General features: G+C 38.0%; 1 protein-coding gene across 4 annotated transcripts in view; it reads left to right on the forward strand.

The window, feature by feature from the left end:
* STPG2 (sperm tail PG-rich repeat containing 2) overlaps nt 1-14121 on the forward strand; it is a 424532-nt gene that overhangs the window by 157640 nt on the left and 252771 nt on the right. For all 4 annotated transcript variants that reach the window (XR_010601227.1, XM_005278473.5, XM_042856391.2 and 1 more), the window contains one exon: nt 2894-3059. Coding sequence is in view for 3 of the 4 variants with exons in the window: in XM_005278473.5 (XP_005278530.1) it covers nt 2894-3059 (166 nt within the window). In the remaining variant the exon portion in view is untranslated. The remainder of the gene's footprint in view (nt 1-2893; nt 3060-14121) is intronic.

The following is a 14121-nucleotide window of genomic DNA, read 5'->3' on the forward strand; positions in this document are numbered from 1 at the left end:
TACCAACCCTTTACAGTTTTGGATAGGCCAGTATTGTCCTCTTAAAGTTTTCCTAAAACTTACTTGTGGGACTGGTGATGAGGTTTGTGAGGCAGAAGAAATGGTCTTTGGGGTATGGAGAAACCCACTTTACTAATGGTTTAGGGCCTGTGAGCAGGGTGAATTTGATCTTCCTTCACCTCATAGTGGTAAGGAATTAAGCTGGTGCTGTGTGTTTCCAGACAGCCTCTCTCTCACTAGACCAGGAGAGCATGGCAGAGTGGGAGCTGTAGTTCCTGTGGCAAACGGGATTGTAGTCTATGACTCTAGCAAAGTCTGCTGGGAAAAGGGGCTGGGTATATAAAAAATTCCTGTCCCACAGAATGGGGAAGGAACTGGAGAAAGCTGAAAGAGTCAATGATCTCTCATAGAAGAACAGGCAAGTAACCCACTTGTTTGTTTGCTTTTTCCGTTATATGCAACTGTGTATAATTTAAGAAACACTTTGTTTAGTCTGAGGAGGGCCAAGCCAATTTAAGAAAATGACTGGGAAAGAAAGCCAGTGTCATGGGAAATTAGTTCTGTTACCAGAAAAAAAACAAAACAAAAAACAAAACAAAAAAAACCCACCAAGGGTGTGATCCATTTTTTGTTTGGCCTGCCACATTGTGTTAGGTATAATTATAGATAGAAGGTGATATTTGAGAACATTCAGATAAAGCAAAGAAATTACCAGAGGCAAAAAAGATTAAATTCTTAAAACTGCAATGTGCATAGTTGATTACTTCCAAGCAAAAGATGCACTGTCAGTCACCGTGTCTGATTTGTAAGATGTTGAAAATTACCCAGTAGATGAAAAACAAACTTAATTTTACAATATATATAATATATTTAATTTGCTAGTTGCCTTTCAATGCCTTTTGACGTGTGATTGACTAACGCTTGTGTTTTTTAACTTCAGTACTGAGCCTAGAGTGTTTTGAGAGATGCAAATGGAAACAAACAGAAATAAATGATATATCTTGCAAAATCACAATTTCAGTTGAAATAATGGAAAAATTCACATGCTTAAATATAGCAATTCTTGTTTTATAATACTTTTTGCTTTAAGGTACTTCACATTCATGCATATGTTTTAAAAAAGAAACATTAAATCATCAAAGATACAAGTTTTGTGGGGCTTTTTTGGAATGCCTAAAGAGTTGCTGATATATCAGAGAAATCTTAGAAAAACATTGTTTATCTATTTACAGGAAATTCTGCATCTGAATGATATATTTTTTCTGTTTCACTTTCATCTGAGGCCTATTAAAAAGGTTCTTTTTGGGAAATAGGGATTTTTAACCTAATGCAGGAGCTTGTGCCTCTAGCTTCCCCAGCCATATAAACTTCAGAGGTGAAGTCCTAATTCCATCAGAGTCAGTGGCAAAACTCCCACTCCTTTCAATGTGGCCAGGATTTCACCCCAGAAGCCTGTAGATGCAGGTACCATTGAACATAGATTACCAGTCTCTCCCATGTCAATCCTATTCAGGAGGAGGAGCGGTCATATGAATGAGCACTCTGTTTCCCATACTACGGGATTTCCATATTGAATCCTTATAGAATCATAGAATCATAGAATATCAAGGTTGGAAGGGACTTCAGGAGGTCATCTAGTCCAACCCCCTGCTCAAATCAGGACCAATTCCCAACTAAATCATCCCAGCCAGGCCTTTGTCAAGCCGAGCCTTAAAAACCTCCAAGGAAGGAGATTCCACCACCTCCCTAGGTAACGCATTCCAGTGCTTCACCACCCTCCTAGTGAAATAGTGTTTCCTAATATCCAACCTAGACCTCCCCCACTGCAACTTGAGACCATTGCTCCTTGTTCTGTCATCTGCCACCACTGAGAACAGCCGAGCTCCATCCTCTTTGGAACCTCCCTTCAGGTAGTTGAAAGCAGCTATCAAATCCCCCCTCATTCTTCTCTCTGCAGACTAAACAATCCCAGTTCCCTCAGCCTCTCGTCATAAGTCATGTGCTCCAGACCCCTAATGTTTGGTCTGTCTGTTTTCTCTAGTTGTGATCCAAGTTCAATTCTCCGAGCCTGATCTCGAGAAGAGATTTGAATTTGGGTCTCCCACATGGGATATCCTGGTGTAGGTATCTCTCAGTGTCTCCTGTGGAAGCTGTTCCACTGTGTATAAAAAAATTAATAACTGGTGTAAAGACATAAACTTGAATCTCCCACTACCTAGATGAGTGCCCTAACCACCAGGCGATAACGTCATTCTCAATAGCTATCTCTGGCCCAGTGTGGAACAGCTTCAATAGGAGAGACTGAGATAGACCCACTCCTGATTACCCTAGGGTATTCTTCTACAATATGGGAGACTCAACTCCATGTTCCTGATCCAATGACTATTTAATTAGCTATACACAATTTAATATTTGGTGGGAGAGGGGAATTCGCCCAGCTCTAGTTCTGAAAGGACATTGGCTATTCCTTTCCTGAGCTCAAAGTGCCCCACAGTTTTCAGTCACGATTTTGGGCACAGTTTCCTAGCAGACTCTGTAATGAAACCTCAGTGTCTTAACAGACTTCCAGGCATTTGGGAGGATTTAATAAATAGTTATAACAATAATTTTATGCCTGTTCTCTACTTGTGTGATTAATAAAGTTGTGACTTTCCTCCCATAATAAATTATTCCTTTTATTAAACTAAAGGTCTTGTGATGCAATAAAACTAGTATTCTAATGATATTGAAATCTATCTGTAGCAGACATAAGATAAACAATGTTTGTTTTTTAAATTAAATACGTGGTGCTCTCCTGCAATTTGTGTTACAGAGGTGTTGTAATGGCTTACCACACTGACTGAATTCTAGGTTATTTCAGTTTACACTTTTCTTATTTTCTTTAATACTATAGGAAATTCCACCACCAGGTTCCTACGAGGTTCAAAAATCGTTTGAGAAATCACATAGTAAAAGCCACTATATGCCTCCCCGAACCACACTGGCTAAAAGAAAGCATACCTCTTTTCTCAGTGCAACACCTAGAAAAAATGTACCCAATACTGACAAAGATGTACCAGGTAAGTTTATTACTTTCTTTCCTAATAAAACTGTAACTAAAACAACTAAAATATTATTCTCTTTCTTGAGAACCATTCCAAAAGGTTAGTGTTAAGTCATTTAGGTCAAGTGATCTTAGATTGGGATTTTCAAAGGAGCCTAGGGAAGTTAGACACCCGTGTCCCATGGGATGCAAATCTGAGCCTTAATGCCAATCCTCCAATTTAGCGACCGGTAAGTAAAATAGAAAGCAAAGAATCAACACCTGTTAAAAATACTTTATTGAATTAAGCCACTTCTTCATCCCTGAGGGGATTAATCTGAGGCTATCTGGTGACTAATTTTGCTGGTCAAATGGAAATTGTTTAACTAATGAAATAACCAATATCACTGCATTTTAAGAAAATATTGTTTGTGGTGTTGCTGTAGCTATGATTTTTCCAAGATATGAGAGAGACAAGGTAAGTGAGGGAATATCTTTTACTGGACAAACTTCTGTTGGTGGAAGGTACAAGCTTTTGAGCTACACAGAGCTCTTCAGGTTTGGGGAAGGAAGCCAAGTGTTACCTTTTAAGAAAACCAACCAAATTGATAAGTGGGCAAACCATATGCCTACTTTATATTTCATTCTGCATGGTGACTTTGAACCTTGTTAACACAAAGATGTTTGTTTCCATTAAAAAAAATAGACCTTGTTTATGGCATATGAATTGGGTTTGATTTGCTTGTCAGACTGTTGACTTACTACTGATTGGGTATGAGAATGTTTAATACTCCACATGCTACATATTTGCTCATTAAGATAAAGTTCCTTAGGAAAATAGAAATATATTCTTAACTTCCAGTGAATAACTTGCAGGAAAAAAAAATCTTTGTAATTTGAGTCTCAGAAATCATTGCAAAAGCGCTTGTAAATCCATCTCTGCCTTTTATATAATTAATCATAGATCAGGGGACACAAATTAATGAGGACGGATAGATAGATTTTAAGCAGCAGGCTGCATCTTTTTTAAAATTGGAGAGGGTCACTATCTGCCTGTCTTCCCAAACCAGGCATTTACGTGAATTCAGTGTGGGGTTTACTGGGCATCTCTCATATAGCCCATAACTCAGGGTAGCTCTCCACTGCCTAACCCAAGGGTTCAGCTTGCTTAGCTAAATCCTCTTGTCTTCCCCTGCAAAAAGGTCAGAAGGTACCAAAGAGGGACCCCAGTCTGCAAGGACTTCAGGACTTTTCCCCATAGGCCTAGGGCTTACCAGTGAAATCCCATGTCTCTTATTTTCTGGTTGCTGGCTTTTTGGCCTTATATTCACACTGAACCCCGGCTGCAAGTTGCGACAAAACATTCATACAAATTCCTAATATTAAATTCCTAAATACTATTCCTAGATCCTATCATAATTGTGTTTATGACTGGTGCAAGATGCCTGAGAAACCCTGGGCTGGGCTTTAAATAAATGATTTGGGAGCAAGACCTAATCACCTCACATCTCTCTGGTTGGGCAGTAGGGCACTCGGGGAGGAGGGGCCTGTCCCTGTGTACACTCTCCTTTTATCCTTGCAGATACAATCAAGTTTCCTAGCCATTAAGTTAGAGGGGTGGCAAATTGTCACACTATTGCTAGCCATTGTATTCTGGTCCCCAGGTTTCTGTTTGACATGTGATACCTTCCCTCACAAACTGTGAGAAAACGGAACTATAATTCAAAGAGTCTGTGTGTTTTTAAGGAAGTTTGAGGTAGCAAATACAATTTCAAAAAATGAAAGAAAAGTAGAATAAATAGTAAGAAATTCTTTAAAGGTGTCCTAGAAATGTGTCAGTAAACAGCCAGAAAGTCTGTGTTTGTTCTGGAATATCAGAATAATAACCTTGGATAGAAATAGTTTATCTTAAAGGTTTATTAAAAAACAAAATCAGACAAATACAGGCTATCCAATAAACTACAAAACCTAGAGGCAAAATTCAGTGAGGTCCCGGTCTTTCAAGAATGTTAGCCATAGTGCTGACGTGAGGATCCACTTTATTTTGTAGCCTACATTAACTATTATTTTGAAACCTCTTTCCAGAGTTTTTCAAGTTGTTCTGACAAATTTTGAAATTAATGTATCAATACAAATTCCAATATTAAATCATAAGTTTATAATGGGATTGACAATGAGTTAATAGAGACTTTCACCTCCGGGTTACTTCTGCAAATCAAGCCCAAGTTGGTAATAACTTGAAAGTTGTATTCATCTGCTGCTTGCTTGATCATCTGTGTGAAATGAACTGACTGTCCAAGGCCAGGCATTTCCCAGTGATCAGGAATCCACATCACAAAACCATCACCAGAATTGTCAATAAACAGAACCTTTGGTGGTAGTCTCAACAGAGAGCCAAGGATTGCTTGGAGACAGAGAATTAATGAACCCGTTTGAGGCATTATGATGGGGCAATAAGAGAGAGCTTGCACTGACACTATTTATTTTATGGATATATAGAGGATTTTCAATTGCTAAGTTTCAATCGGCTAACCTTTTTTAAATGGAAAGGGTCAAAATAAACAGTAGAAAAAGTTGCTACTTTCTCCTGTAATACCATTATTTGGTTTGTGGATTAACAGTAATGATTTGTAGTTCTGCTTTTTCCCTTAACAGGTAGTGCTAGTAATTGCTGCATTTGGCTTAGCAAAAATAATTTGCTGTGTAGTTTTAGATATTCAGCCATATCAGTTACTGGCAGTTTCTATATATATATAGTGAATGTAAGTTCCAACAACTTTAAAATTAAAGTAGCTAGCCCATTTTCCTTTTTTTGCGGGGGAGAGGGGTAGATGGGGAAGGGAGGGTCAAAGAAACAGGAGAAAATATAGAAGCTTACAGGCAAACTCTTAAGCCTCTAGGAGAATTCAGTCAGAGGTAGGTTTGATGTCACCAGCAGCATGAATGGTGGGCCCTCATGCCGTCTAGGAGCAATGGAGCTATGATAAATCGGGATGTCAACATACCTGCAAAAGAGGGAAAGTAGTTCTGAATTACAAATTTACTTCATTCCCTTCTTATATTGTTTACTTGGGGCATTCAGTACATAATTCTAAAGCTTGTTTGACTAGTTGGTATATTTGTAGGTCACCTACTGTATACAACAGAAGCAAACAGCCTGACCAAGGTATTACTGGGGCCTTTTAGTGATATGAATACAAAGTTAGTGATAAATGAGGTTGATGACTGCTTTGCCTTTGTACTGGGAAAAAAAAAGGTGAAGGTCATATCTTGAAAAAGGAAGTATATTTTCAGAATGTAAAGAAACTGGAAAAGAAGGTGAAAAAATGCTAGAACATGTAGTCAGGTAGTTACTACTTTTTCAAGCTGATAAAGGAAATGAAAAGGCTGTAGAAAGATTTTTTTTATAAAAATGCATTACTAAAGATGCAAAAATTGTAAGAAACTGTATGTAACTTGTGTGTTTCCTGAGTTGATCATGAAACATTAGTTACAGTACTTGTAAGCAACAGCATTGCTAGGAAGGATATGAAACTCCAGCAGTCTTTGTACCTGCATTGATAATGAGGAGAAATGTTAACTAATACAACTGACAAATGAGCCTTCATATTTTGTTGAGTTGTTTAGAATCCAGGGATGGTGCTGATCAGGGACTTTGGAAGATATTAGGCCTTCCCAAATGTTAGTTTCATGGTATGCTTCTGGATTTCTGCACTAGGAGATACCTTGACTGAGTGTGAGGCTCATTAGCTGGTACTCTGTCATGAAACTGCTGAACATACTGAAACTCCTTTTGGGTTTTCTGTTCCCTCCCATAGGCCATGTCTGTTCTAGGGAAAAAAATGTGTTAATCAATGTGAAGCTACAGTGAGAAAAGCAATTAAAATAGTAGGATGCCTATCATCATCCCACTCACACACAAGAAAAGAGGGATGCCATTAAAAATTGATACTACTCCATCCTTCCCCAGACAATCAGCTGGCATTGCATCTCTCCTTTCTTCTGCATCTCTGAAGTACAGCATTCCCAGTATGATTTTATACCTTTCCCCACTCTCAAACCCAGATACACCTCTGGTATTTGCTTCCGTCTGATCCCAGACATGTCATCCTATCTTCCTCTCCTGGCTAAGAAATGTCACTCAGAGTCCAGAAACCTCAAAAACTTCTCTTTCTGTAGCATGTTTCAGTATCATAGTACCCCCAGCTGCACACATGAACTGATTCACACAGAGCCTGTAGGTTTGGCCAAGAATGGGATGGACATATATCCCATTGGAGAGAGTGACCTTTGGAGTTGGCAAGATAATAGATCAGGTGACTAAGAGGGAAATAGATAACATGAAATGGATATCTGTAAACAGGCTTTCAGAAAGTTCTGGATTTCTCTAATATTATTTATAGCTTAAAGGACTTGTCCCACATGTTTCTATGAATACTGCAGGTTGAACCCAGACGAGGTAATTAATTGCACAGGTTAGTACTTGCCTAGTTTGTTTCTATGATTGATTTAAAGAAAGGTTATGAGCAAATATCTTTGACTGGTGGTGTCAGCCTTCAGTTCCCCTCTAGGTTGTTTGAGATTTCTAAACTATCCTTTTGCACACTCGATGTAGCTACAACTTTCCAGGGAATGGTAAGCAAAGTGCTGGAGGGACTAAGTGAATTCACTTTTGCTTTAACTGCTGTTAAACCTGAGAAAACCAAACCTGAGATTACCACTGGGGCTGCCCTACTCCCAAACTGGGGCAACCACTTATGATTCATAAAGGAAGCAATCTACATGAAGACCTGACTGTAAAAGCTGAAAAATGCAAGTTAGAAACACCTTAGGCTGCAAACTTAGGGCATACACGGGAGAATGGAATAATTAGACCAAGGTAAGCACTTTGTAATTGGTCCACTCTACCAAATATCAGTTGGTCTTTCTGATTCTGAAAAGGGAGTTTGTAAATGCAGATCACAACAGATAACATGATAAACACCAGTGTGTTGAACTTTGGCTTATAGTGCTGTTCAGTCAGGTTGAAAATAAGGGGGGAAGCATTCTGTCATGTTCATAAGCCACCATTTTCTTTCTAGAAAGAGAGGTTATACTAGAGCTCTCTCACAGCAATTAGAGAAGGAAGAAAGAGCAGCTGATAACTAAAAAAAAATTGCCATGACAACTCCAAAGTAAACACTTGCTTGGATTTGGTTTACTAGGATCCAGAAATGACGAGAGCTGATGAGAAACTACAGCATGTTTATAGACTTTCACTTGAAACTCTGTCATACATAGTGCTGTTTCTAAGTGATTGTAAAACTAGTTCTTTTCTGTTTGGATATGGTTACCTTTTCAGTTTGAGATTTTTAGTAATTCTATCTGAACTAAATTTAGACAGGGATAATGTGCATTTTTTATTTATCTGCTGTTTTGAGGGGGATTTTGTTTGATGTAGTCTTGTATAATAATTGATCAGAAGTAGAACTGAAGTAGTATTCATTGAATATATTTTTGATGAAAAATGTGAAAATTAATTGAGTACACTTTGACCAGCTCTGGTATTTTATTCTGTGTGTAGCATAATATATAAAACTTTAGGTTACAGGGTGTCTGTGAAGCTGCTTATAAAGGTTATTCCTGGCCTGTAATATTTGCTTTCAAAGCATGCGGATCAAAAATTAAATTGATACATTACAAAGAAATGGAACTTCAAAAAGTAGCCTGTGGTGGCAGTGAGATGTAAGAACAATGCTGGAATCACTAGAGGGAAGGTGTGTGAAAATGTGCATTAAATGAGTGCTCTTTTTGTTGGCTTTCTTCTCATTTGTAATTGCATATTCCTGAAGCATATAAATGAGGAGGACCAGAGGAACATAGGTTTAATGTAGTACAATATGTGGTACAATAAAAGAATGTAATGTGATTTCCCCCCCCCCCCATGTTGAACTTAAGGGATATGATGAAGATTGGCAACATTTTACTAACCTGATAGTCTTTGTAAATAGATATCAGAAAACATTGTATGCAAGACTGTGTGTGATTAATCCCCTTTTTCTCTCATCCTGAGGAACATTCCAGACTACAAGCATTATAAAGCCATCTACCAGGGAAATAGAGGCGAAGAATAACGAAAGACCCAAAATGTAAGACAGACTCCTCCACTGTCACCTAAGTTTTTCTTTGGCTGCAGTCCCAGATGCATGAAGTTCAGCTCTCTGCTCTTTGAATCCAGTTCTTTATTTTCCTCTAGTGACTTCTTAACAGGATTAAGGAATCAGAGCAGGAAGAGGGACAGGAAAAAGAGGGACAAGAATGGGAGATTATTCCAGATCCATAGATTGGAGTAAGGCAGAGATGAAGGAAGTGTGCTGTCAGTTGGATGAGGTTTCCTGATTCTTGTTTTTTAAATTTATCTAGGATTCTGGGAGAGCTCCTTTTGTTCACTGGAGAATGCTGCAGGAAAAGAGAGTCCTCTCTCATTCCAGATTGATAAATAGTATTGAGGGGGATCCCACCCCTCCCAATAACTGGAAAGTGATGTGCTGAGTCTCTCTTCTAAACCTTGAAAACCCTTCTAGTCACCACTTCTGTGTTTAACTTATTTGTCACAGTCCCTTTTAACCATAACTCCTTTTCAGCTGTATTCAGATAAATAATTTACAGAGCTGCAGCCAGGATCTGTAGGATCTGGGATAAGCAATAGAATCAGGCCACTTAGTAGGTAGTGGTGGTAGTGTCCTTAGAAGCAGTAATACTCCTGGTCTGGGTGCACGGGGCTTGGGCAGATGAGGGAGCAGCTCTCTGTAAATGGATTCTTCCTCCTGTAGCCGAGGGGCAATGTAGGAAGCGCGGGTGCATGTGTGTGTTTGCAGAACATCCTACAGCCAGGGGAGAAATTTGGGGGTGGGTCTGACACAGTCTCAGATGCCCTGCACAGGAAGAGGAAGTTCCACCCACTCCAGCCCAGCCGGGTCTAGCAGCTGAGCCCGGCGCAGGGTAGGAGCCACCAGCCGGGTCTTCCCCAGTCCCTAACCACTCTGGAAAGATTCAGCCTTAGGGGCTCTCTCCCTTTCAGGGGTACAAACCCAAAGGGTTTATGAAATTTGCCCCCTCCCTCAATCTGGAGGGAGATATGCACAATTTCTTGCCCCCCACAGTTAGACTATGTACAAGTTAGACTATGAACTGGGTTATATTATAAACAAGCAATACGTTTATTAACTACAAAAGGTAAATTTTAAGAGATAACAGACAGAACAAAGCAGACTGACCAAATAAAGCAAAATACGCAAGCTAAGCTCAATATACTTCAGAAACGGGTTACAAAATGTAAATTCTCACCCTAAATATTATTTTAGGCCAGTTGCAAAATTTCTGTGGTTCAGAGTTCCAGTTATATTCCTTTTCGGACTGGACCTCTGTCTCAGTCTGGACTCCCCCCGGCCTTCCCTTTAGGTGACTTTAGCAGTCTTTCTTCTTGGGCAGACACGCCATAGAGAGGAGGAGTCCTGTTTGCCTTCCTCCCCATCCTTAAATAGGATTTACATAAGGCAGGAATCCTTTGTTTCCCAAACTTGTCCCCCCTTCCATTCCAGTGGAAAGTTACAAGAAGTCCCAAGTAATATTTAGTATCAGGTGACAAGATCACCTGAATGTCGTATCACAGCGTCCATGAGTCAGTGGCAGTATGGAGCATCCACAGGAAGGCCAAGTCCTTGTTGATGGGCCATCCACCCTGTCTAGCTTTTCCATTGTTGTACCTGAAGTGTTAGCAGTGGGCGTCACCCAAAGTAACATAGTTAAAATACGGATACATAGTCAATATTCCTAACTTCAGATACAGAAATGATACAGGCATACAAATTGGATAATTACATTCAGTAAATTATAACTTTTCCAATGATATCTTACAAGACCCATTTTGCATAAAATAGGTCTCAGTTATATCATATTCATATCAAAATAATATTTTAATAAAGAATATGGAGTGAAACATCACATATGTAATACCATTGATTTGGTTCAGATAAATATTTAAAATATATATAATTAAACACAGTTTGCTTGATGCAAAGTAATTTCCCCCTTTTTGGTTGCCAGAGGGAATCTATTACTATAACATATAAATGGCTCTTTAGGTACATGTTATACACTAGTGTTCAATTCTTTTGTGAAGTAAAACATTTAAAACACGAAATGATACTGTTTCTTGGAGAAAGGTAATTCAAAAAGAATCATTTCAGAAGGTGACTTTGAGGTGTAGGTTTTTATATGTTCCCCCAGGAGATGTGGGAAATAAATTTTTGTGATGCATTTCTGTTCAGAAGATGAATCTCTTGTCACAAGAGAGAACATCTGCAGCTCCGTGTTTATTGCACTAAATATCAGAGCTATTTTAAATTTAGCATCTTTGGTTATACAGTGATTTAAATTATTGTTTTGCTGTACTGAAACCTGAGTCAATGTCCAGATCCACAATGTTTATAATCTAGATTTTAGCTAGATGTTTTTTAAAAACCTATAAAACAACCTCATTAAGCACAATTAAAGTAGGAAAATTGTGTCATAGTGACCATTCATCTGTATTCCATTAAAATTCTTGTAATCTAATATAAAAATGTATTTGAATTTATTTAATGAAAAAATTATCAAATGATGTGGATCACATTATAAAGCAATCTTCTTTTATTATAACAAGTTTTCCTTTAAGGCTTTGTAAATGGTTTTATGAGGGAGCCTCACTTAAAATGAAATGCAGAAAAATTACTTAAACTTACCAAGGATCTACTGCAGGTTTACTCCATTGTAAATGAGGGTAGAACTTGGCCATTTGTGTTTATTTGCTGTTAATAAAATTTAGAGAGAGAAATATGGGGAAAAAATTAAAATAAACCTGGAAAAACTATTGAGTTAAGAGTTAGTAAGGCTCAGTATTAGGCCTCAGTCATTACCTGAAATATTTTGCAATTTGGTAGATATGTTTTGTACAGTGCCGAGTACATTGCAGATGCTTAATAAATAATCAACAATTATAACATGGAACAGTACATTCCACTAAAATGTGGCATCTCCTTCATAGGGAAAATATTTGAATCATCCCCAAAACATCATTGTGTTTCTAGGCACATTCCAACAGGAAATTACTTTAGGTAACAAATAGAATTTATCTTTAACATTAATTGAACATATCACATGAAGGTAGCTTTGTCTACTTTTTTAGTGACTACAAGCAATACCTTTGATATAAAAGTCACTGTCGTGTGAAAACTAATTATTTCTTCTATTTGCTTGTTGGCTTGTAATATTACGTACTCGGAAATAGTATGAAGTTTCTAAAACACAGCTGAGCTCTCAGGTTATTGCAGTATGTCAGTAGTTCAGATCCTAAAACTTATATTGATCTTTTATTTATGGTAGTTAGTACTTGCTTAAGCAACACTCCCATTAGAATAAAATATGGTCTTTGTTACTTTGCTTGGAATTTCTCTGGATTTCACTGGTGGAACAGGATTAGATGGAATGTCTTTTCTTTAATTAAAATATACTGCTTGAATATTGAAATGAACTGCAGATTAGCACAGTATATTGATGAAAATAAATATAATGGTTCTACTTAATCACAATATAAACAAAATCAGTCCGCTTCTACTGTAGGATTTGTTGGTTCTGTTTCTTTAAACTGGCAGGTAGTGTACACATGTTGTTGATTCCTATAGACCAGTGGTTCTCAAACTTTTTTTTCCGTGGACCACTTGAAAATTGCTGAGGGTCTTGGTGGACCACTTAACGACCTTTCCAAATGTTGTCTGTATTGTTAACTAAGTATTGTAAAGCGCTTTGGATAAAAGTGCTATATAAAAAAACCCTTAATAATAATTAAAGTTTTTTGGTTCTACAAATAAAAGCACACAACTCGTATTTTAATATCAATAGTCTTACCTTTCGAATGCAATGAATGTGCCCTCTCTCTCCCGCCATGGCAGCCCCTGAGCTGGAGCTGGGAAGGAGTGGGGTCTCTCTCTCTCTTTATGCACCTTAGAGGGAATTATCCATGGACCACCTGAATGGAGCTCGCGGACCACTGGTGGTCTGCAGACCACAGTTTGAGAACTTCTGCATATAGACTATTGTCATCCATATTCTTTGTCCGGTAGATAAAAGGGATTTTGTTTGGAGTGCAAATTCGTATATGTTACAGCTGTTAGGCCCTATTGGGGGTGAAAGTTGGAAAACTGAGAGTCACAAGTCCACCCCATTTAGACTTAATCAATTTTTGTCTTTATTTAATATAATTTCAGACAAAATTATTATACCTGTAGTATCTGTACATACATTTATGGCAGACAAATAATAATAGACGAGATGGAACTGGTAAATGGGCCCAAGTTACCATCTTCCATGATAGTCGTTTCCCTTCCTGATCTCCTAGGCTGATCCTTCAGTCCTGTCCTTCATTTTCGGGTCTGGTGTTTCTCCAGTTTGGGCCCATGTTATACAATTCTACATTACAGATTACTTAATCTTTATCCAGTTGACTTTTAATACATCAGCCCTTTCAATTTTGGGTAACCCATACATTTCACATGCACAAGTTTCTGTTACTCAACTTCTATTTTTTCCTGCTGGCTTTGCAGTTTCTGGGTCATGTCATTTTATGTTACCCTGCCCTGGGTCTTCTCAGAAAAAGGGGGCTTTTATTTATCATTCCATGTTTATGTATCTCTTACTTACATCTTGCAATACAACTCAGTACCTTTGTTCTGTCAGCAATATCATTTTAAGCAGATTAGCAATTCTATGTAAAAGAAGAATTGGCAAAACCACACTTATGCCGGCAAGGGCTTGGCCTACATGTTACCTCTTCTGTACTCGTTCACTATCCATAATTATAAATAATTAAAAATATAGCTGTCAAAAACTTGCAATCTTACCATTAACAATTTTTCATTTATAAATCAGTAGTTGTTATCTTGTGCTACCTTTTTAATCTATTAGAAAAGGGAGGGGGAATTATGGAAAACATGATGATTCTTTAATGTCAGCATTTCTTATCTTCTCTAAGCATGGGTTTTTCATTCAAAGTCCAGCTTTGTTTGTGAATCATTATAAAAAAA

Source organism: Chrysemys picta, chromosome 5 (genome assembly GCF_011386835.1).
Source record: "Chrysemys picta bellii isolate R12L10 chromosome 5, ASM1138683v2, whole genome shotgun sequence".
Classification (NCBI taxonomy): Eukaryota; Metazoa; Chordata; order Testudines; family Emydidae; genus Chrysemys; species Chrysemys picta.